The following is a 20,041-nucleotide window of genomic DNA, read 5'->3' as shown; positions in this document are numbered from 1 at the left end:
GTTCCTGCACATGGCAAGATGGTTGGACTAGTTATCCTTGAAGTTTTCTTCCAACCCAAACCCTTCTACTCTCTAATTTTACCAGGTGAGCTGGAAGCGTGGATGCAACTGGACATGGTGGGGGTGTATTTCATGAGGAGTTAGCCTGCATGGAGAAGGATCTTCAGTGCTTCATCCCTGGCTCCACATGTGAGATCAGCCAGGACATCCTACATCATGGCAGAAGAAATGGAATCTGATCAGGCTGGATCAAAGAGTCAAGGCCACTGGGGAGAGGTTCAACTAGACCAAGGGCTGGGTCCTGCACTTGGGTCACAACAATTCCGTGAACATTTCAGGCTTGGGGCAGAGTGGCTGGAAAGGACCTGGAGATGTCGGTCTACAGCAGATGGAGATGAGCCAGAGTGTGCCCAGGTGGGCAAGAAGGGCACCAGCATTCTGACTTGGATCAGTACAAGTGTGGTGAGCGATCATCTCCCTGCACTGGTGAAGCCACACCTTGAGTACTGGGTAGCTTTGGGCCACTCACTCCAAAAAGGACATGGAGGGGCTGGAGCATGTGGAGAGAGGGCAACAAAGCTGGGGAAGGGTCTGGAGAACTTGTGAGGAGCAGCTTAAAGGCCTGGGGTTGTTCAGCCTGGAGCAAAGGAGGCTGAGGGGAGGCCTCTTTACAGCTCCCTGAAAGGAGGCTGGAGACAGGTGGGGCTTGGTCTCTTCTCTGAAGGAACAAGCAGTAGCACAAGAGGAAACAGCCTCAAGTGTGCGACATGAGGGACAATTTCTTCACGGGGAACAAATTGCTGCTCTGGTGGAGTCCCCATCCCTGGAGGGGTTTCAAAGACGTGGTGCTGAGGGCCACCGTTCGGGGGTGCCCTGGCAGTGCTGGATTAAGGGTTGGACTTGAAGACTGTAAAGGTCTTTCCCACCCCGAGGACTCGGTGAATCTGTGCTTTTAGGACTCCTGCACACCGGGGCCATCTCTCTCTTGGGGGCAGAGCAGGAACTCCTGCGGGGCTGTCCGTGAATGCCATGGAACTTCGGGGTAGTGCAGTAGCCTCACTGCAATCCCGATGGAAATCCAGCTGGAGGGGGGATGTCTTTGAACGCCCCCGGCCATCAAGCCCTGCTCATTTTTAATCTCATGTTCCTTGCCCCAGAGGTGACTGAACCCTGTCGCAGCCAAATCCGCTGTGAGGAGGCTTTTGCCTTGGGGAGGAGGGGCAAGACCCTGCACGCCCCTTTCCCCTGCACCCCCTTCCCATGCGCCGCTGCTCAGGCTTGCAGCAGCACGCCGGGTGCGAGCGATGGGTGTAAGCGATGGGTGGCGGCGGCCCCGCTGCTGCGGCAGCTCCCGCAGAGGCCCGGCCGCGGACTCCATTTCCCGAGGAGCCGAGCGGCGGCGCCTAGGAATGGCGGCGGCGGGGGCGGCGGGAAGCGAGGCCGAGCCCCGCCGAGCCCGAGCCCTGCCGAGCCCCGCCGGGCTCAGACGAGTCCGACCGAGCCCTGCCGAGCAGAGACGAGCCCCGCGACCGAGCCGTGCCCCGAGCCCGAGCCGAGCTCCGCCGAGCCTCCGTGGGTCTGCCCGAGCTCCGCAGAACCGAGCCGAACCCAGGCGAGCCCCGAGGAGGGGTGAGAAGGGAGCCCCCAGACGCGGCGGTGCTCGGAGGGGGTTGTGGGTGGGAGGGAGGGTGCCTAAAGAGGGAGGACAGTACGGGGGGGCTGGACCCAGGGCGTTTGAGAGGCATGGGAGTGCCTGCAGTGTGTGGCGGGGGAGGGGGAGGGGGGTCAGGCTTGGGGTTTGGGGTGCAGGAGAGGTGTGGGGTGCAGACCTGGGTGCAGGCCTGAGATTTAGGGTGCGGGAGGTGGATGGGGTGCAGGAGATCTAGCGTGCAGACCTGGGGTCCAAGGGGAGATTTGGGGTGCGGGAGGTTTGGGGTGCAGAGCTGGGGCTTGGGGTACAGGGAGAGGCATGAAGTGCAGGCCTGGGATTTGGCGTAGGAAAGGTGTGGATGCAGCCCTGAGATGCAGGTACAGATTTGGGGCACAGACCCAGGAAGATAGGGGGTGAACCTCTGTTTCCAGAGGCTGGGCTGTGCCACGTGGTGCCACGTGGCAGGATCTGGCCCTAGCCCAGGTGCCACCTGGCCACCAGCCAGTTTCATTTAGTAGAAGCTGCTCCTGCCAAGTTCCTGCTGCTGTGGCCAGGCTGTGTCACCTCCAAACACATCCGTGCCACTTTACTTTTTGGGTAAAAGCCCCCCCAGGTGACCCCACCAGCCTGGCACATGAGTGATGCTCATGGGTGCCCAGGCCCAGGGGTGAGGCTGAGTTTGGTGGTTCCTAGCAGGGTGCACCCCAGCTTGGCTCTTGACTCTCCACAGGGTTTTGGCCATGACGGAGGTGACAGGGCTGGTGGCCAAGCGCATCTTGGTGACAGGTGGCAGCGGTTTGGTGGGAAAAGCCATTGAGAAGGTGGTGGCTGATGGAGAGGGGCGGCCGGATGAGGAGTGGATCTTCGTGTCCTCCAGAGATGCTGACTTGACGTGAGTTGACTGCTCGGGTTTTCATTTGGGAACCCTCCCCAGGCTGCTCCCTCAAGAGCACTGAACCCCAAACATTTCCCATCCCAGGAATGCTGCAGAGACCAAAGCCCTGTTTGAACTGCACAAGCCCACCCACGTCATCCATCTGGCTGCCATGGTTGGAGGCCTCTTCAAGAACATCCGCTACAACCTGGATTTCTGGGTGAGCTCCTGGCAAAGGGGCAGTATGGGGGTTCCTGAGGATGCTGCAACTCCCCTGCCCCTCCCCTGGTGGCATATGAGGACATGGTTTGCTCTTCTCCTGGGGTCAAACCAGGGTTCCCTAGGTTTCTGGAGTTCTTAGCCATAGTAGGAAAGAACTTGTGAGTGTCTCCCCTGCTGACAACTCTCTCCATCCCCAGAGGAAAAACATGCATATCAATGACAATGTCCTGCACTCAGCCTATGAGACAGGGGTGCAGAAGGTGGTCTCCTGCCTCTCCACCTGCATCTTCCCAGACAAGACAGCCTACCCCATTGATGAGACCATGGTGAGCATCTGCATCCCCATGCTCAAATTCAGGAGAAGTCCCTGGTCCCCTAACTCTGCTTTCCTGCCCCCCAGGTTCACAATGGGCCACCTCACAGCTCCAACTTTGGCTACTCCTATGCCAAGAGGATGATTGACATCCAGAACAGGTGTGTGAAGGACATGGGAACATCCTTGGAGGCTGTGAGCACCCTCTAGTTACCAGGGCAAAAAGATTCCTCTGGAGCTCCCAGGAATAAAATGAAGCTGGGAAGATCCCCAGCCTCAGCAGATGGAGACGCTGCTGGCTAGGGTCTTCTGGGGAGAGCTCTGTGCTGGAGGGGTGGGTGATTGGAGCTGGTGGGTGATTGGAGCTGGTGGACAGCCTATTTGCAAGCTCCTGCTTTCACCCAGGGGTTACTTCGAGCAGCACGGCTGCCGCTTCACTGCCGTCATCCCCACCAACGTCTTCGGGCCCCACGACAACTTCAACATCGAGGACGGTCACGTCTTGCCAGGGCTCATCCACAAGGTCTACCTGGCCAAACGTGAGCGTGGCAGAAACTTCTTAGAGCTTTTCTTGGAAGGGTTGGGTTGCCTTTTTCTTTCCCTGCCTGCTCCATGAGCTGCTGTGCTGGTGGAGGTGGCTCCTGTGCTCAAGGATGTGATGTTCTTCCTGCAGAGAGTGGCTCCGCGCTGACCGTGTGGGGCACGGGCAAGCCCAGGAGACAATTCATCTACTCCCTGGTATGTGTGGCCTTGGGGACCACTCCCCTCCCACAGCTTTGGGAGGGCAGGGGATGGGGCTGGGAGGGTCTTTGCCTGGACCCCAGCAGCTTCTGAGCCCACCTGGGTTGTCCTGGGCAGCATTGGTCATCCTCAGGGTTGGGTCCCCTTGTGATGGGAGGGCAGGGGGACAGCAGCTGCCCCCCAAGAGTCATCTGCCCCTCTGCAGGACCTGGCCCGGCTCTTCCTTTGGGTCCTGCGGGAATATGATGAGGTGGAGCCCATCATTTTGTCAGGTAGGTCCTGTCCCCCCACCTCAACTACAACAAGGGGTTCCAGCCCCTTCCCAAGAAGACAGAAGAATGGTCACCATCATGCCCTTCTCCACAGTGGGAGAAGAAGAAGAAGTCTCCATCAAGGAGGCAGCAGAGGCGATTGTGGAGGCCATGGACTTCAAGGGAGAGCTTCTTGTATCCTTCACCACAGGCTGGGCCACTCACTCATGAGGCTTTCTGGGGGGGTCACCCCACTTTCCACCAGCAGCCATGGGGCTGTAGGGAAGATGGTATGGTCCAGAGCATCCCTTCTATTGTGCCAGCTTTAGTTTCCCTTAATCCTTGCTTGCCCAGTTTGACACCTCCAAAGCAGATGGGCAGTTCAAGAAGACAGCCAGCAACGCCAAGCTGCGGCGCTACTTGCCCAGCTTCCAGTTCACACCCTTCAGGCAAGGTGAGATTGGGGGGGACTCCATGGCACAGAGGTCCTACCCACTGTGATTAGCCTTGGTGGCATCAGGGTAGTCCATCCATCATGAAACTCTTGGAGCAGGTCCAGGGGAGGCCACAAAAGTGATGAGAAGTGCTGGAGCACCTCTATTGTAAGGGATAGGCTGAGGGAGGTGGGGCTGTTCATTATGGAGAAGGCTCTAAAGAGACCTTCTGGTGGCCTTCCAGGACTTAAAAGGGGCTTATTAAAAAGATGGGGATGGTCGTAGTTAGAACCTGGTGGGACAGGACAAGGGGTGATGGTTTGAAACTAAACCCAGGGAAATTTAGGATGGATCTAAGGTGGAAAATTTCCATGAAGAGTGTAACAAGCCCCTGGCCCAGGCTGCCCAGAGAGGTGGAAGATATCCCATCCCTGAAACCATTCCAGGTCAGGTTGTATGGGGCTCCGAACAACCTGCTTTAGTTGCAGGTGTCCATGCTGATGGCAGGGAGGGTGGACTAAATGACCTTCAGAAGGTCCTTCCCAACCCAAACCATTTGATAACTATCAACAAATTCCAGTCCCAACCCTCATCCCATCTTCTCCCTCCCCAGCTGTGAAGGAGACCTGTGCCTGGTTCAGTGCCAACTACAGCAACGCCAGGAAGTGATGGGCCAAGGCAGAGCTGGGACCAGCAGCATCTTCTTCATCTCAGGGTTGTCCTTTGCTGGGGCAGAGGACATGGCCGGGCGGGTGGTAACAGTGACATTTCCAAAGCAAAATGGGGATGAGAGCCCAGTGAGGAGCCTCCAAGTTCCTGCACACTGCTGGGAGCAGGGTTGGGGGGGAAAGCATTGGGCCACCCCCAAAAGGGTTCCCAGACCAGGTAGTGCAGTCAACTGGAGCCACCACCATCACCCTGACCATGTCCAAGATTGTGGGGATGGTCCTGAAGCTCCTCCCAGCAAGGCCTCAGCTTCAGGATGGAGGGGACCAGAATGGGAAAAGCTCCAGCTGTCAATTGAGCATTTATTGAAATATATGCAAATGGAGTAAAAGTGGTGGGACAAGGAACATCTGCCCAGCAGCACCAGACCATGCCCATGGTGAGTGGCACCCTTAGGGTTTGGGCACTGCCATGTATTCTCCTCCAGGATCTGGAAGGGCCAAAGAAAGGGTTTAAAACCCCTCTGGGAGGGGGTATAAGGTCAAATATGAAGTGAAAGAGTCCACAGCCAGGCTGCTGCATGAGGTTCAGCTGGTGGCATGGATGTGGCAGAAGCCCTGCCTGGGGGTGGCTTTGTTCCAGCATTGCTGCCCAGCCCTGGTGAGCCCCTGGCATGAGGACTGTGGGAACAACAAAGACCTGCAGAGGAAAGAGACCCATCAGCACCTCAGGAAGCCCCCAGTGGTGCTGTCCGCATGCTGTCAGAGCACTTTGCCCCCTGAGGTGACACCAAGCCCCTGTTGGGATGTTCTCTGTGGTTGGTATTCACAGGTCACTGGCCAGAGACCTATTTGGGCTGCAGGGTTTGGGCTCCTAGTGCTTTCCAGTGCCCGTGGCTGGCTCCAGCATCACCTGGTTGGAGAGAAGGGCATGCCCCATCTCCAATGACCCTCCTGTCATGCAGGAGATTTCCCCAGTTGGTGTCCATCCTGTCCCAAGGTGGGTGCCTTGGCCATCCATCCTTGAAGGACACCCAAAAATCTTCCTTGGGCATCACATCCCCAATCCTGGCCCTTCTCTCAAGAGGGTGTCCAGCACCTAGAGGTGCAGCCACAATGTGGACACCTCAGCCCTAGAAGGCCTGACCCTCAGAGGGACCCAGCTGGTCCCCAGGAGCAAGGTGTGGCCCAACCTGTAGACATCCCACCCAGCACCTATCTCCAAGCTCAGGTTTACCTCACCACTCTGCTTTGTCCTCCATCTACCAGAGATGGGTGACTTCTGCCTTTCAAAGCCAGGAAGGTCTCTTGGCATCACTGGGGACCGCTGCCGCCATGAAATGAGAGCTCTGCAAGAACATGACCTCAAGGTGGTGGCACTCCCAGCACTGCTGTCCCCAGGGGCTGGATGGGGACATCCTGGCTTGCTGCACATGTCCTTGCACATGGGAATAACACATGGGACCCATCACAGGTTGGGGACATGCTAGGGTCCCAAACCCTTGTCCTGAAGCCACCACACCTCCCACCTCTCATGTTCTGCTGCCTGGCCAGCTCTCACCTTGCAGGCAGCTCATCTCCATCCTGCCCAGCTCCTGCAACAACTCCAGTTCATCCTTCTTATGTGGAAATAAGGAAACCTGAAGTTCCATCACCTTGGTGACTCCTTCCTCACTCCCATAATGATGGCTGCCCCATCTCCAATCTTCCCACACCCTCCTCTGGGCAGAAATAGGGCAGGGAGCTGGGAGGAGGTGCCCAAAAGCCGCAGGCAAACCTTCAAGATGTGCTGCACCTTCCTGAGGGCCAGCAGCCCACCCTGGGACCCTCTGCCATGGCCCCACAGTTGCTCATGTTCCCTGTGGGGAGGCACAAAAGATTGGGTTGGTCACCAAAGTGGGACATGAGGACGCAGCAGGAACGCGGTAGGTGGTTCTTAACCCATTGCCTGGATGATGTCCTCCCATGAGCTGGGCCACTTGGGTGTTGGCTCATGGGATCAACAAGAATGTGGCCAGCAGGACTAGGGCAGGGATTGTCCGCCTGTACTGGGCACTGATGATGCCACACCTTGAGTACTGTGTTCAGTTTTGGACCCCACAGTACAAGGACATGGGAAGAACAATTTCCTCATGGAAAGGGTTGTCAAGGACTGGCCCAGGCGGCCCAGGGCAGTGTTGGAGTCCCCATCCCTGGAGAGGTTTGAAAGCAGTGTAAATGTGGTGCTGAGGGCCATGGTTTGGTGGTGACCTGGCAGTGCTGAGTTAAGGGTTAGACTTGATGACCTTAAAGGTCTCTCCCAAGCCAAACTATTCCATGATTACTGCAGAAATTTGGGGTGTAAATAGAGAAAATAGGATTTGGGGTGCCCTGTCCCAGCACCTTACCATGTCTAGGGTGCAGGGGTGACCCTCAATGCTGGCCTGGCAGTTGAAGAGGTCCACCCTTAGCTTAGTTGCCTTCTCCTCCTCTTCCTCACTCAGGTCGATGCCCAATGAGTGGAGCCCCATCACAATCTGATGGCAGCACCAGTGTCACCAGCACCCACGGGTGCTCCCACCACCACAGTTGGGGGTATAGAGGGTTTGGTTTGAGTGTGAAATAAGGAGAACAGTGAGAACCTACCCCAGCAGTTGACCTTCACCCCCAAGACCATCCCATGCCATCATCCCACCTCAGACAAAGCTGCTGCCCAGGGTAAGGGGTCCTGGGAACCTCCATTTTGCAGCTGGGGAGGAGGAACTCCGTGGCCACCCATGATGGTGGTTGGAATCTCAGGGTAACAGCTCCCAGCATGTGGCTTCAGCCTGGAACTAGTCATCTCAAAGAGGATGTGTAGGAAGGTGCCCAACTCTGGGGCAGGTGGGCATCTAGCTCTTGGGACCTCCATCTCCAGGGGGGTCCCCAGCTCCATGAGGGGTCCTCACCTCCATGAGAGCCCCCAGCTCTAGGAAAGTCCCAATCTCCAGGGGGTTCTCACCTCCTCCAAGGGGTTTCCCAGTTCCTTTGTAGAGGTGCCAAGGCCTAGCCACCCAAAAAAACCCCACCAGTGTTGCCCACCAGCTCCAGGTCATCATTATGTGATAGTGGTGGAATGCCCTGTGGGGACAAAAGTGAGTGGGAGATCGCCCCAACGTTGGAACCACCTCCCAAAGCCCAGCATGAAGTTTGGGAGGGAGATCAAGGGGGTTGACCCAATGGTGAAAGGAGGTCACCTCAAGGTTGTAAGCACCCCACCAAAATCCAGGGAAAGGCTGGAGTGACACACATGCACACACACACACCAGGGAGTTCCACCCGATGTGGGGGTCACCCCAAAGTTGGGACCACCCCCCAACAGCCAAGGAGAGGTTTTTGGGGTGGTGGGGACCCCCTTATTGAAGGGACCCGCCCGATGGGGAACGACAAAAATACACCAGAGGGGCGGAGGTGGCTCAGTCACATCCCTGGGACCCCTCAATGCTCCCCATTCATGCAGGATCCCCCCAGACCCAGGTCCCCTCCCCGGCACATCCGCCGCCCCCCACATGGTGCGGCCGCACCTGCGCTGACTCCGCCCCCGTGGGAACCACGCCCCCTTCTGTCCATATCAACCAATAGTAGGGTGGGGGCGGGCATGGCGCAGCCAGTGAGGGCTTTGGGGCGGGGTTTGGGGGTCAGGGGGCGTGGCCGGGCGGCGATGGAGGCGGCGGAATCTCGAGAGCTGCGGGTCGGGTTCGTGGGGGCCGGGAGAATGGCGGCGGGCTTGGCCCGGGGGCTGCTGCGGGCAGGTAGGGGCTGGGGGGGACACTGGGATGTGGAGGGGGGTGGGGACAGACCTGTGCTGTCACCCGCTTCCGGGTGCCGGCTATGACCCCGTGGAGCGGTGTGGGGACATTTCTGTCCTGCCCCCCTATCCAGGGTCCCTGCCCTCCACAGGGTTCGTGTCCCATAGAACAGTGTGGGGACATGGGGGCAACTCTGTCCTGTCCCCTTCCCAAGGGTCCCTCTCCCACAGAACAGTGTGGGGAGATGGGGACAACCTGTCCTGTCCTGCTCTCCATGACCCCGTGGAGTGGTGCGGGGACATGAAGACAATCCTACCCCGTCTCCCTCCCCAGGGTCTCTTGCCCTACAGGTCGTGCAGCCACATCACTGTCCCTCTGCTCTGAATGTCTCTGATTGTCCTTGCCCCACAGCTTGGGGACAGCCCACACTTAGAAGCTGGGAGATGGATCTTGCTTTTGGGGTCCCCTTGTCACTGCACCTTGGCACAAGTGGGTGCCCACAGCTGACCCCAGCGGGGTGTCACCCTGATGGTGCTGGGGTTGGAGGAGAGAACAATCCTAGCTTAGCTTGGGGTGTCTCTGCTGCCCTGGGGCCACCCCAGCCTCTCACCCCTGTGTCCATGTTCCTTAAGGGAAGGTGCCAGCCAGCAACATCTTGGCCAGTGCTCCCTCGGACAAAAACCTGGATGCTTGGCGGGTGAGTGGGGACACAGGGTGACAAGTCACTCTGCTTGGTGGTGGCCGTGGTGGTAGGAGTCAAGTTGGGGTTCTCTTCACCATGATTTTTGGGCACCCTTTCACCCCATAAAGGGCTTTGGCTCATCCTTCCCAGGTCTGGGTGAAATCCAAGTGAAGTCTTGGTGGCTTTGTGATGGGAACGTATCCGCAAGCCATGACTGTGTGTGGAGATGTTCCTGGGGCTGGTGGGTGCCAGGGGTGGGTGGCATTGGGTTGTGACACCTCTCCCTGCCCATGGGCAGGAGTCGGGCTGCCGGACTACACACTGCAACCTGGAAGTGCTTCAGGACACCACCTTGGTCTTCCTGGCCACCAAACCCCACATCCTGCCAGGTGTTCTGCAGGAGATCCGTCCTGCTGTGGGACCCCACCACATCGTTGTCTCGATGGCAGCTGGTGTCTCGCTCCAGACACTGCAGAGGGTGAGCCTTCTCCTTCTTCTCCATTCTCTTTATCCTGCTCTTGGTCCTGTTCTTCCTCCTCCTTCTCCTCCGTCCTCCTCCTCTCTCTCTCTTCCTCCTTCTCCACCTTGTCCTCCTTGACCCCTTCTTCCTCTTTCTCATCCCTTTTGCACCCATGGAGAGGGACACACTGCTGTAGCTCTTTCCCCATCTGGGTTGCACCCCCAGGTGCTTCCCCATGGACCGTACTTCTCCTCCAATTCCAATGGTTGTCTCAGGGCATCCATGGGTGTAGCCTGGAGCTGGTATCTCTTTCCCACCCCCATCTCTCCCCAGCTTCTCCCTGCTGGGACCAAGGTGCTGCGGATGATGCCAAACCTGCCATGTGTGGTGCAGGCAGGGGCCGTGGTCTTCGCCCGGGGCAGTGCTGCTGGTGATGGAGAAGCTGCCCTACTGAAGAACTTGCTGTCCTCCTGTGGGCTCTGTGAGGAGGTCCCCGAATCCTACATCAACATCCACACTGGCCTCAGTGGCAGTGGGGTGGCCTATGTAAGCACCCATGCCTGTTGGGACACAGGGTGCCATCAGACATCTCACCCATGTGGGGTTGAGGTTTGGGGTCCTCATCTTTGGCCATGCTCATCCTTGATGTTCTCCTCCCTCAGGTCTACCTGTTTGCTGAAGCTCTGGCTGAGGGAGCAGTGAAGATGGGCATGCCAGTTGGCTTGGCCAGTAGGATTGCAGCTCAGACACTGCTGGTGAGTTGGTGGCATCACCTGGGGAAATCCATCATTGCTTCTCTCCCTCCTGAACCTCCCATATGACTTGAGTGCCTCCTCACCGTCCTTCCCTGGGCTCTGAAGCACCTGGCAAGATTGCAGAGTGAGGGAGGAGAAGCTGGATGATGTTCCAAGAATCATGGACTGGTTTGGGTTGGAAGGGACCTTAAAGATCATCTAGTTTCAATCCCCTGCAGTCAGCAGAGACATCTCCAACCACAGCAGGTTGCTTGGAGCCCCAAACAACCTGATGTGGAATGGTTCCAGGGATGAGACATCTACCACCTGCCTGGGCAACTGGTTGCATTGTCTCAGCATCTTTATGGTGAAGAACTTCTTTGTTGTATCCAGTCTAAATCTCCTTCTTCCATTTTTAAACCATCACCCCTTGTCACTACATCCCCTGATCAAGAGTCCCTGCCCAGCTTTGCTTGGGAATCAGTCATCAGAGTCCCCAGCACTGGACACTTGTAAGGTTCAGATGGACAAGGTGCTGGGTCAGCTTGCCTAGACTGTGCTTTTGCCAAGAAAGTTCAGACCAGATGATCCTTGAGGTCTCTTGCAACCTGAGATTCTATGGTTCTGTCATTCCTGTAGTTACCTTTAAGTCCTGAAAGGCTACCAGAAGGTCTCCCTGGGGCCTTCTCTTCAGGCTGAACAACCCCAACCAACTCAAAGCAGAGGTGCTCCAGCCCTTTGATCATCTTCATGGCCTCTTACAGACCTGCTCAAGCAGGGCCTTCTTGTGTAGGGAACCCAAAGCTGGCCCCAGCACTGCAGGTGAGGTCTCAGCAGAGTGCAGCAGGGGGGCAGAATCTCCTCCCTCCACCTGCTGCCCACACAGCTGGGGATCAGCCCAGGACAGGGCTGGCTCTGGGCTGGCAGTGCATGGTGCTGGCTCATGTCCAGCTTTCCACCCACCAGCACCCCCAGGTCCTTCTCCACAGGGCTGCTCTCCAGCCCTTCATCCCCCAGCCTGGATTTGTGCTTGGGGTTGCCCCAACCCAAGTGCAGCACCGTGCTCTTGGCCTCATTTCTCCTCTTGAAGCCAAGAATGAGGCCACCAGAAGACAGCCAAGAGCATCACGGTGGAACAGATGCTTTGGCACCATGGGCAATGGGAGGTCGCTGCCATACAACATCTGGATAAGGCGAAGGGAGGTTTGGGAGGTCCCCTTTCCCCTGGCCCACTCTGGTCTCTTGTAGGGTGCAGCTAAGATGATGCTGGAGACGGGGGAGCACCCGGCGAAGCTGCGAGGAGATGTCTGCACGCCCGGAGGCACCACCATCCACGCGCTGCACCAGCTGGAGAAGGGTGCGCTGAGGGCCACCGTCATGAACGCCGTGGAGGCGGCCACCAACCGCGCCTGCGATGTGGCCAAGGACTAGCAGCCTGGCTGGGGATGAGCCCTTCTCCAGCCTGTCCCCACCCCATGGGGCAGGAGGGACAGTGAGGGACCAGACTAAAGCGCTTCAGGGACCCCGACAGCCCCAGCAGACGCACGGTGGGAGGCAGTGTGGAGACGGGTCTATGCCTTGTGCTACCTCTGAAGGGCTGGGACTAAATAAATGCGCATAGCACCATGCTAGGCTTGGCTCTTTCTGGTCCCTTCACTCCTGAGTGGGCTGCTGTACCCAACATGAGGTCACCTCCATGAAGAAGTGACAGCCATGGGTCCCTGGGTCAGCAGGGATGGAGATGAGACCATGTTGGCTCTGCACTCACCATGGATGTAGCTGGTGCCGCATTTGCTCTGAGCTCACCAGGGATGGAGCTGATGTCATGCTGGCCCTCTGCTCACCATGGATGTAGCTGGTGCCACTTTGCTTTGAGCTCTCCAGAGGTGGAGCTGATGCCATGCTAGCCCTGTGCTCACTGTGGATGGAACTGAGACCACAATGGCTCTGAGCTGTCCAGGGATGGAGCTGCTGCCATGCTGGCTCTGCTCACCAGGGATGGAGTGGAGGCCACACTGGGTCTAAGCTCACCAGGGATGGAGGTAAGGCCACCCCTGGTCTGCACTCATCAGTGCTGTGCCAGGATGTATGACACTGGGGGCAGGGATGGCATGGGGTTTTGGGGATGGTGTGACCCCAAACCAAGTCTGTTGGGTCTGGGCAGAGCAGCCACATCCCTGTGGCAGGAGGTGAGGCCAGCATGAAGATGCCAAAAGGTCTCAAGATGTGCTGAGCCATCAGGATGAAGTTCTGGGAGTGAGCATAAAGGAAGCCTTTGGTTTCCCAACTCGGTGCCAAGCAGGGGTGGCTTGGTGCTTGGGTTACAGCTCAGTGGTCACTTCTCTGCTTGGCATGAACACAGAGCTGCTGTCCACATCTCAGAACCATGTCAACCAAGCAAAAACCCTCCATCTGCCACCCTGGCCAGACGCTAGCGCAGCAACACAGGTCCTTCTCCAGCATGGGAGAGGTGAAATAGAAACTCAGGCTCACTCTTGGACCCACAGTGCTGCACATCAAGGGAGAAGAACCTCTAAGCTTGTCTGGAGAGGATCTGTGCCTTTTCATGCCCTAATTAAGCTTCATTCACCTCCAGGCACCTGCGTGGCTGAAGTTAGTGGTGATTTGTGGAGCACTTTGAAGATCAAAGGCTTTTTTTGCAGGCAGAACACAGTTGGTGGAACAGCTGGATGCTGACCCTCAAAGCGCTTGTGGCTTTGATCTGGTCTTCAGGGATGTTATCACTACAGATGCTGGTGGCACCAAGCTGCAACCCAAAGGAACTCCCAGGTCACACCAAGGCATGGCCTTCTTGGGCCTGCCCATCTCTATGCTTCATGATAGGGAAGGAGCTCATGGCACCTACACTGTGGAAAGAAGCAGTGGTTCTCAAGCTTTCCAAGCCACCTGGTAGCTCCTTTGTCCTTCTGCTTTCATTCTGACCCTGTCCCCAGCTGTCCCCCCAAAGTGATCTCCGCAGCCTCTGGTATCATTCTTAGGCTCCTCTATCACTTCTGTGTCCTCCACACTGTTTAACGTATCTGGCTGAAAATCCTTGGCCAAATCAAGCTCCACCACCTGTGCTGTGGCTGACTCCAGCTCTTGTTCATTCCCCATCTCCATGTGTCCTCCTAGAGGCTTCTGAGCCTTGGGGTTTCAGCTCATCTTTCAGAGCCGTGGCACATTCAGCTCCAAAGACATGTCAGAACTTAGAGAAGGCAGGGAGGTGTTTGGTGACAGCCAAAGTGCCTTCACTAAGGACAAATCCTGCCTGACCAACCCCGTGGCCGTCCACAGTGGAGTGACTGCATTGGTGGACAAGGGGAGAGCTGTAGATGTCATCTTCTTAGACTTTGATATGGTCCTACACAACATTCCTGATGCAAACCAGGGGAGGTTCAGGTTGGATGTCAGGAAGAAGTTCTATACAGAAAGAGTGATTGCGCTATGGAATGGGTTGCCCGGGGAGGTGGTGGAGTCGCCGTCATTGAAGGTGTTCAGAAGGAGACTTGACGGGGTGCTTGGTGCCATGGGTTAGCTGTTTGGGTGGGTTGGATTGGTTGATGGGTTGGACACGATGATCTTGAAGGTCTCTTCCAACCTGGTTTGGTTTATTCTAATAAAGTTTATTCAAAATCGGAAAGAAGGTGTTAGAGGGCACTCCAAATCCCCCTTCCCCCACCTCCCATCAGCGGAGATTTGGTGGGAGAAGACAAAGGCGTGAAATTGCCTTCCCCCGGGGGACAGGTAAAAGGCGCCCATTCTGCGTGCCGGGAGCTGAAGCCCTTCACATCTATTCACCGCGGGGGAAGCCCGCGCTGCGCTTTGGAGCTGTGATTGGCTGGGTTCCTTGCGCTCAGCATCTGGAGCGGTGAGGGGCCGGGCTCTTCGCGGCCGGTGTACGGAGCGGGGAGGGGCCGGGCTCTTCGAGCTGTGATTGGCCGGGCTCTTCGCGGCCGGTGTGCGGAGCGGTGAGGGGCCGGGCTCTTCGAGCTGTGATTGGCCGGGCTCTTCGCGGCCGGTGTGCGGAGCGGTGAGGGGCCGGGCTCTTCGAGCTGTGATTGGCCGGGCTCTTCGCGGCCGGTGTGCGGAGCGGTGAGGGGCCGGGCTCTTCGAGCTATGATTGGCCGGGCTCTTCGCGGCCGGTGTGCGGAGCGGTGAGGGGCCGGGCTCTTCGCGCCCGGTGTCTATTGGCACTGGACACATTGTCTAGGAAAGTCTTGAACAGAGTGACCAGGAGGTGGTCTGCGCTCTGATTTGGGGATTATTCTGGTGCTCATTTTGGACTCGCGGCAGAAGTGGAGAGGTCAGCACTCGGACCTGGCCTCCCCCGTACCTGCCTACCCCGGGGCCCTGCTCGCTGCCCGCTGGGGGCGTGCCCCTGCGGCTGTTGGCTGGCACAGGCCGGCACTGCGGCTCTCTCGCACTGCTCGGGCAGTGCTGCTGCACAAGTTTTGCCTCACGGCAGCTGTGTCTAAGTCCACTTTAACTTTGGCGGGTGCCTTTCCCTTTGGATTGTGCCGCGTTATCCACACACCGGATTATAAACTTGCGTTCTGCAGCCTGCCACCGGAGAGAGACCTGGGGACTGTCTCCAAGTTCCTGCTTCGCCCTGGTGAGTACAACTGGCGTTCTCATCGGCTTTCCTAGGCTCCTGCCTTGCCTCCGTTTTAGCAGGGGGGGTTTATTTTGTGGCTTATCCTTTTCCACGTTCTGAACTGTCTAAATTGTACTAAAGTTGCCCATAAGCATCCTGGTAGAATTTGCCACCGAACCTGTAACTAAAATCTATCTGCTTGGTACAGAATTCCGGGGTGGGGTTTGGGGGAAAATAAAGATAACTAATTCCTGCCTCGTTAAGTTAATCCCAATTAAAACAGATGGGTTTGATGGGTGAACTGTTACACGGATCAGCATCAATCCAGGCTGGGGATGAAGGGCTGGAGAGCAGCCCTGAGAAGGACTTGGGGGTGCTGGTGGGTGAGAAGCTGGACATGAGCCAGCACCGTGTGCTTCCAGCCCTGTCCCGGGCTGATCCCCAGCAGTGTGGGCAGCGGGGGGGGGGGGAGAAGATTCTGCCCCTCTGCTGCACTCTCCTGAGACCCCACCTGCAGTGCTGGGGCCAGCTCTGGAGTCCTCAGCACAGCAGAGACATGGACCTGTTGGAACAGGGCCAGAGGAGGCCACAGCAGTGAGGGGAGGACTGGAAGCCCTCTGCTGTGAGGCCAGGCTGAGACAGTTGGGGTTGTTCAGTCTGGAGAAGGCTCCAGGGAGACCTTCTGGTAGCCTTCCTATACACAAAGGGATTGATAAGAAAGCTGATGACAGACTTTTGAACAGGGCCTGTTGTGACAGGACTACAGGTGATGGGTTGAAACCAAAAGAGGGAGATTTATACTGAAGGGAGAAATTGTGCTATGCTGAGGGTGGTGAGCCCCTGGCCCAGGTTGCTCAGAAAGGTGGGATATGCCCCATCCCTGTGACCATTCCAGACCAGGGGTTTTGGGGCTCTGAGAAACCTGCTCTAGTTGGGAATGTCCCTGTTCATTGCAGGGGTCTTGGACTGATCTCTGAAGGCCTTTCCAACCCAACCCCAAATCAATGATTCAATTTTCTCACCTTCCAAACCAAACAGTGCCACGAGCCTACCTAGGCTGAACTACACAAGAAGCAAAGAGCTTCAGCCTGGTTCTTCTGCTGAGCTTGGTAGTGTACTTCTCAAACAAGCCAAGTCTCCTTTAATTGACAAACTCCTGCTTGAAGTGAGCCACATCCAAAGCTATTAAATGTTTATATTTAGGATTTTTTGAGATGCAAAAGATGATAAAAAACAAACAGAAATGTGCTCTCGAGGATGACATCCCCTTGGTGGATAAAAGCTGAGGAGAAGCCTGCAATGAGTGAGACACCAAAACACGTGCTGGCTGTGAGCATGGCAGCCAACCAGCAGAAACTGAGCTTGGTTGGGTTTGGGAGAAGGGAAAAAAGGACATTTCTCCTCTAAACCAAAGCTTTTCTGGATGTTTTTTTTGGTGGAGTTTCACAAGCTGTAAGGACAACCTTCAGCTCCAAATGGGACTTTTGGAGTGTTTTTTTCCCCTTCTTATTCCTCCCTGAACTCCCCAACAGACTAATTTACCAGGAAATTCATCCAACTAATAAAGTTAAAACTCAATTTGGGGAGCAGCCAAGGTAGCTCCAACACCTGCAGTGGAGAAACCCTACCAAGAGGATATAACCACATGGAGATCTCTTTTCTGCCACACATAACCACGGGTGGGATGGCACTGTGTGACCATTTAGAGAAGACAACCCCAAAGTGGGAATACAACTCCATTTAATTTCCATAAACTCTGAAGGGATGAGACAAAGATGTGACAAGTAAAAGCCACCTTATGGGGCACAGCAGTGCTGAGGAGCTGATGATATTCCCCCCCACCTTCTTTCAATAATTTGGCTGAAAAGGCTAAAATTGAACCCAAAATCAGGTCAAGAGTTTCTAAATTCACATCTGATGTCTCCAGTATTTCAAGGCAGAGCCAGGAGCTGCTCCCATCTTAACTCGTGATGTGCATCATTCCACCAACCATCTCCCCAGCTCCACAAAGATGTGTCCTCCAGCCCCAGCCACCCCACAAACCCCAGAGAAGATACCTCAGCCTTCATCCCTGAAGCCTTCAGCTTCATGAAGATGCTCAGATGATGGTACCCGTTTCAGGAGGTCTCTGTAGTCCCACGTGTTGTTATGGGAATGATGGAGGTGATCCCCTGCGAGAAGCTACAGCTTGGCACCCAAGTGCCCTTGTCCCAGTCCAGTGCATGAAGAAAGTTGTCTCAAACAAGCACCAAACCTTCCCAGTTTAACTGGACTCTATTTTGGCAGTGGAAAGGGTATCACCAGCCTCTTCCAGGGCAGGATCTTTGCCATGAAGCACCTCAGGTGTGGACCCTGTCCCCAGTCTGAGATGCAGGGAGTCACTTCTTGTGACTTCCCCCATCAACCCAGCTCCTCATGGTGACACCAAGAATGTGCCTCCTTTGTCCCTTCTCCACATGGGGTCAGGGGGGACCAGGTGGCCAATCCCAGCTCAGGCTCATGGGATTTAAAATATAGCACCTTCAAATTATACCCAAGGGTGAGGAAAGGTCCTCAGATACACAGCAGATGGGAGGGGTTGTCCCTCCATTAGCCCTAAACTGTGACACCACCCCCTCAGCAGCAGTACCTCAGGGGCATTCAGGCCTCCTGAGCCTGTGACAAAGGGGTGAGGAGAGCTGGCACCTCCACCACCAGCCCCATGCGACAACCAACGTGTCCCCAACCCCACATTCCATCCTCCCCAACCCCAAGCGAGGCGATTGGTAGCCAAGAGGTCACGGGTGGCCTTGGCCTAGGAGTGGGGGCTGCTGGCACCACGGTGCAGCCGCTGGGCCATGCTGATGAGGGAGCGGAGCTGCACCAGCTTCAGCGGCCCCACTTGCCTGGGGTCTTGACCCTCCAACCACCGCAACGCTGTCTCCAGACCTTTGATGGCTTCCCGAGCTGTGGGTAGCAAAGCATCTCCTCCTTCCCCACCCCTTCTGCCACCCCCATCTCCAGATGCTGCCTCCTCCTCCTCCTCCTCCTCCTCTGTTTTGCAGACCCCGAGGCCTTCCTCCTCAGTGTCCTCTTTCCCATCGTCCTCCTCCATACCTGGGGCTGCATCGTCCAAGTGCAACCAGCTGGCCACCTCCTCGGGGGCCAAGCGCTTGTAGGCTAATGCAGCCAAGTGGGTCAGGTCACTAAAGACCTTGCTGTCCCCACCACCTTCCTCCCCGTGTTGGGGATCTCCATGCTCTTCCTCCCCAGGCTGGGGCTCAAAGGCAGCGCGCAACCCCAAGAGCCAGCACTTCTCAATGGAACCGGCTGGGATGAGGTCCCAGGAAAGGCCAGTCAGGTACAACATGTCCTTGAGGAGGAAGGACCTCACAAAGTCCATGGGGCCACCTGAGCCACTGCCACCACCAGCCGCACAAGAGACGGCCAAGCGCAGCAACTCCCTCTTGTAGAGCTGCTTGAAGGTGGACACCACCCCCTGCTCCAGTGGGGCTGGGATTCGGCCGCCTCCTCCAGCTGAGCCGCTACCGGCGGGTCCTTTCGAGAGGAAGAGGGCACGGATGGAGCCATCAGGCGTCTGCAGTGGAGAGTGGGAGTCCTCGGGGCTTGTCCCAGAGTGGGGTGGCGGGGAGCTGAGCAGCAGCACGGCTTTCTGCTGCAGGCAGCTCCGACGCAGGTACCGTTTGACACCTGGCACAAAGTCCTCAAAGAACCAAGCCTGGAGAAGCGCTGGTCCCAGCCTGGCTTCGGGGCTGTAGCGGTAGCAAGCAGGGAACTTGTCCTGGTTGTGATGGCGGAGGCTGGGGGGATCATGAAGACACCCAACCACCAGCGGTTTGAGTTTGTGGGAGCCGGTCAAGTTGGCGGCCAGCAGCACGGTGACCCGCTCGCGGACAGCTGGTCGCCGTCGTGCGGCCGTCGTGGGGCCACCAGTCTGTCCCGGCAGGAGCTTCCAGTAGAGCCCGGTGATGTTGGCATTGTAGATCTGCTCGTCGCTGTAGCCTCCGGCGTCGGCAGCGGGCACGGCCAGCAGGGTCTCAGAGCTGGCCACGGGAGCCCGCTCGGGCTCGGCGGGGAGGCCACCCTCACCGTAGATACGCTGGCTGGAGATGCCGTGACGCTTCTGCCAGCGCCAGAACCAGCCGTGGCTGGCCTTGAAGGTGCACTCGGGGCCGTAGATCTGCCGTGCGAAGGCCTCGGCCTGGGCTTGGATGAGGGGCCCGGAGAGGGGGATTCCGTGCTGACGTAGAGCGAGGAACCAGGCGTAGACAGCTCGGTCAATCTCCTCCTCGTTGGCCAAACGCATCTTCTTACGTTGGGTGCCCACCTCACCCCCAAGCTGTTCCAGGAACCACCGCAGCTTGGCTTCATCCTTTAACCAACCCCTCAACGTGCCCCCGGGGACCCCGAAAGCCCGACACACCGACGCTTGCCTCTCGCCCTTCTTCACCCTCTCGATGGCCTGAAGTTTATCCTTGATAGAGTAGGCTCTTCTCAGCGCCATCTTCACCGACACCCCCCCGCCTGAATTATTCCCACCCACACCCCCTTGTCGCCCTCCCGCCATACCCACCGGTCCCCCACCATGCTCCGGGCACGGAGCAGTCCCCGCAGCCATAGATCGGAGAGATAACGGGATAAAGAAAGGGC

General features: G+C 57.1%; 3 protein-coding genes across 3 annotated transcripts; 2 read left to right on the top strand and 1 right to left on the bottom strand.

Annotated features, from left to right (window-relative positions):
* The first annotated feature begins 1,390 nt into the window (after positions 1–1,390).
* Positions 1,391–5,824, top strand: GFUS (GDP-L-fucose synthase). The gene is made up of 11 exons (XM_068163224.1): positions 1,391–1,629; positions 2,382–2,543; positions 2,631–2,745; positions 2,945–3,073; positions 3,148–3,221; positions 3,466–3,599; positions 3,734–3,798; positions 4,007–4,073; positions 4,168–4,247; positions 4,407–4,506; positions 5,100–5,824. Exons 2-11 carry the CDS (start codon positions 2,392–2,394, stop codon positions 5,153–5,155), a joined length of 972 nt encoding a protein of 323 aa, XP_068019325.1. The 5' UTR covers positions 1,391–1,629; positions 2,382–2,391; the 3' UTR covers positions 5,156–5,824.
* A 3,000-nt stretch (positions 5,825–8,824) lies between these two features.
* On the top strand, positions 8,825–12,425 carry PYCR3 (pyrroline-5-carboxylate reductase 3). Its single transcript, XM_068163176.1, has 6 exons — positions 8,825–8,921; positions 9,551–9,615; positions 9,899–10,078; positions 10,394–10,606; positions 10,723–10,815; positions 12,043–12,425. The coding sequence occupies exons 1-6, from the start codon at positions 8,831–8,833 to the stop codon at positions 12,223–12,225; spliced, it is 825 nt and encodes a 274-aa protein (XP_068019277.1). The 5' UTR covers positions 8,825–8,830; the 3' UTR covers positions 12,226–12,425.
* A 4,158-nt stretch (positions 12,426–16,583) lies between these two features.
* Positions 16,584–19,970, bottom strand: TIGD5 (tigger transposable element derived 5). The gene has a single exon (XM_068163175.1). It carries the CDS (start codon positions 19,956–19,958, stop codon positions 18,186–18,188), a length of 1,773 nt encoding a protein of 590 aa, XP_068019276.1. The 5' UTR covers positions 19,959–19,970; the 3' UTR covers positions 16,584–18,185.
* Between the last annotated feature and the right edge of the window lie 71 nt (positions 19,971–20,041).

This window comes from Melanerpes formicivorus, unplaced genomic scaffold (genome assembly GCF_026170545.1).
Source record: "Melanerpes formicivorus ecotype bairdi unplaced genomic scaffold, bMelFor1.0.p_v2 SCAF_71, whole genome shotgun sequence".
Classification (NCBI taxonomy): Eukaryota; Metazoa; Chordata; class Aves; order Piciformes; family Picidae; genus Melanerpes; species Melanerpes formicivorus.
This window is presented reverse-complemented; position numbering and strand designations above follow the sequence as displayed.

Excerpts from the sequence above, each read along its gene's own strand:
- GFUS (XM_068163224.1), top strand. The coding sequence starts at position 2,392 with ATGACGGAGGTGACAGGGCTGGTGGCCAAGCGCATCTTGGTGACAGGT. Across the intron at positions 2,746-2,944 it reads GCTACAACCTGGATTTCTGG|AGGAAAAACATGCATATCAA; the intron begins GTGAGCTCCTGG and ends CTCCATCCCCAG. Across the intron at positions 3,222-3,465 it reads ATGATTGACATCCAGAACAG|GGGTTACTTCGAGCAGCACG; the intron begins GTGTGTGAAGGA and ends GCTTTCACCCAG.
- PYCR3 (XM_068163176.1), top strand. The coding sequence starts at position 8,831 with ATGGAGGCGGCGGAATCTCGAGAGCTGCGGGTCGGGTTCGTGGGGGCC. Across the intron at positions 8,922-9,550 it reads CCGGGGGCTGCTGCGGGCAG|GGAAGGTGCCAGCCAGCAAC; the intron begins GTAGGGGCTGGG and ends ATGTTCCTTAAG. Across the intron at positions 10,816-12,042 it reads TTGCAGCTCAGACACTGCTG|GGTGCAGCTAAGATGATGCT; the intron begins GTGAGTTGGTGG and ends GGTCTCTTGTAG.
- TIGD5 (XM_068163175.1), bottom strand. The coding sequence starts at position 19,958 with ATGGCGGGAGGGCGACAAGGGGGTGTGGGTGGGAATAATTCAGGCGGG.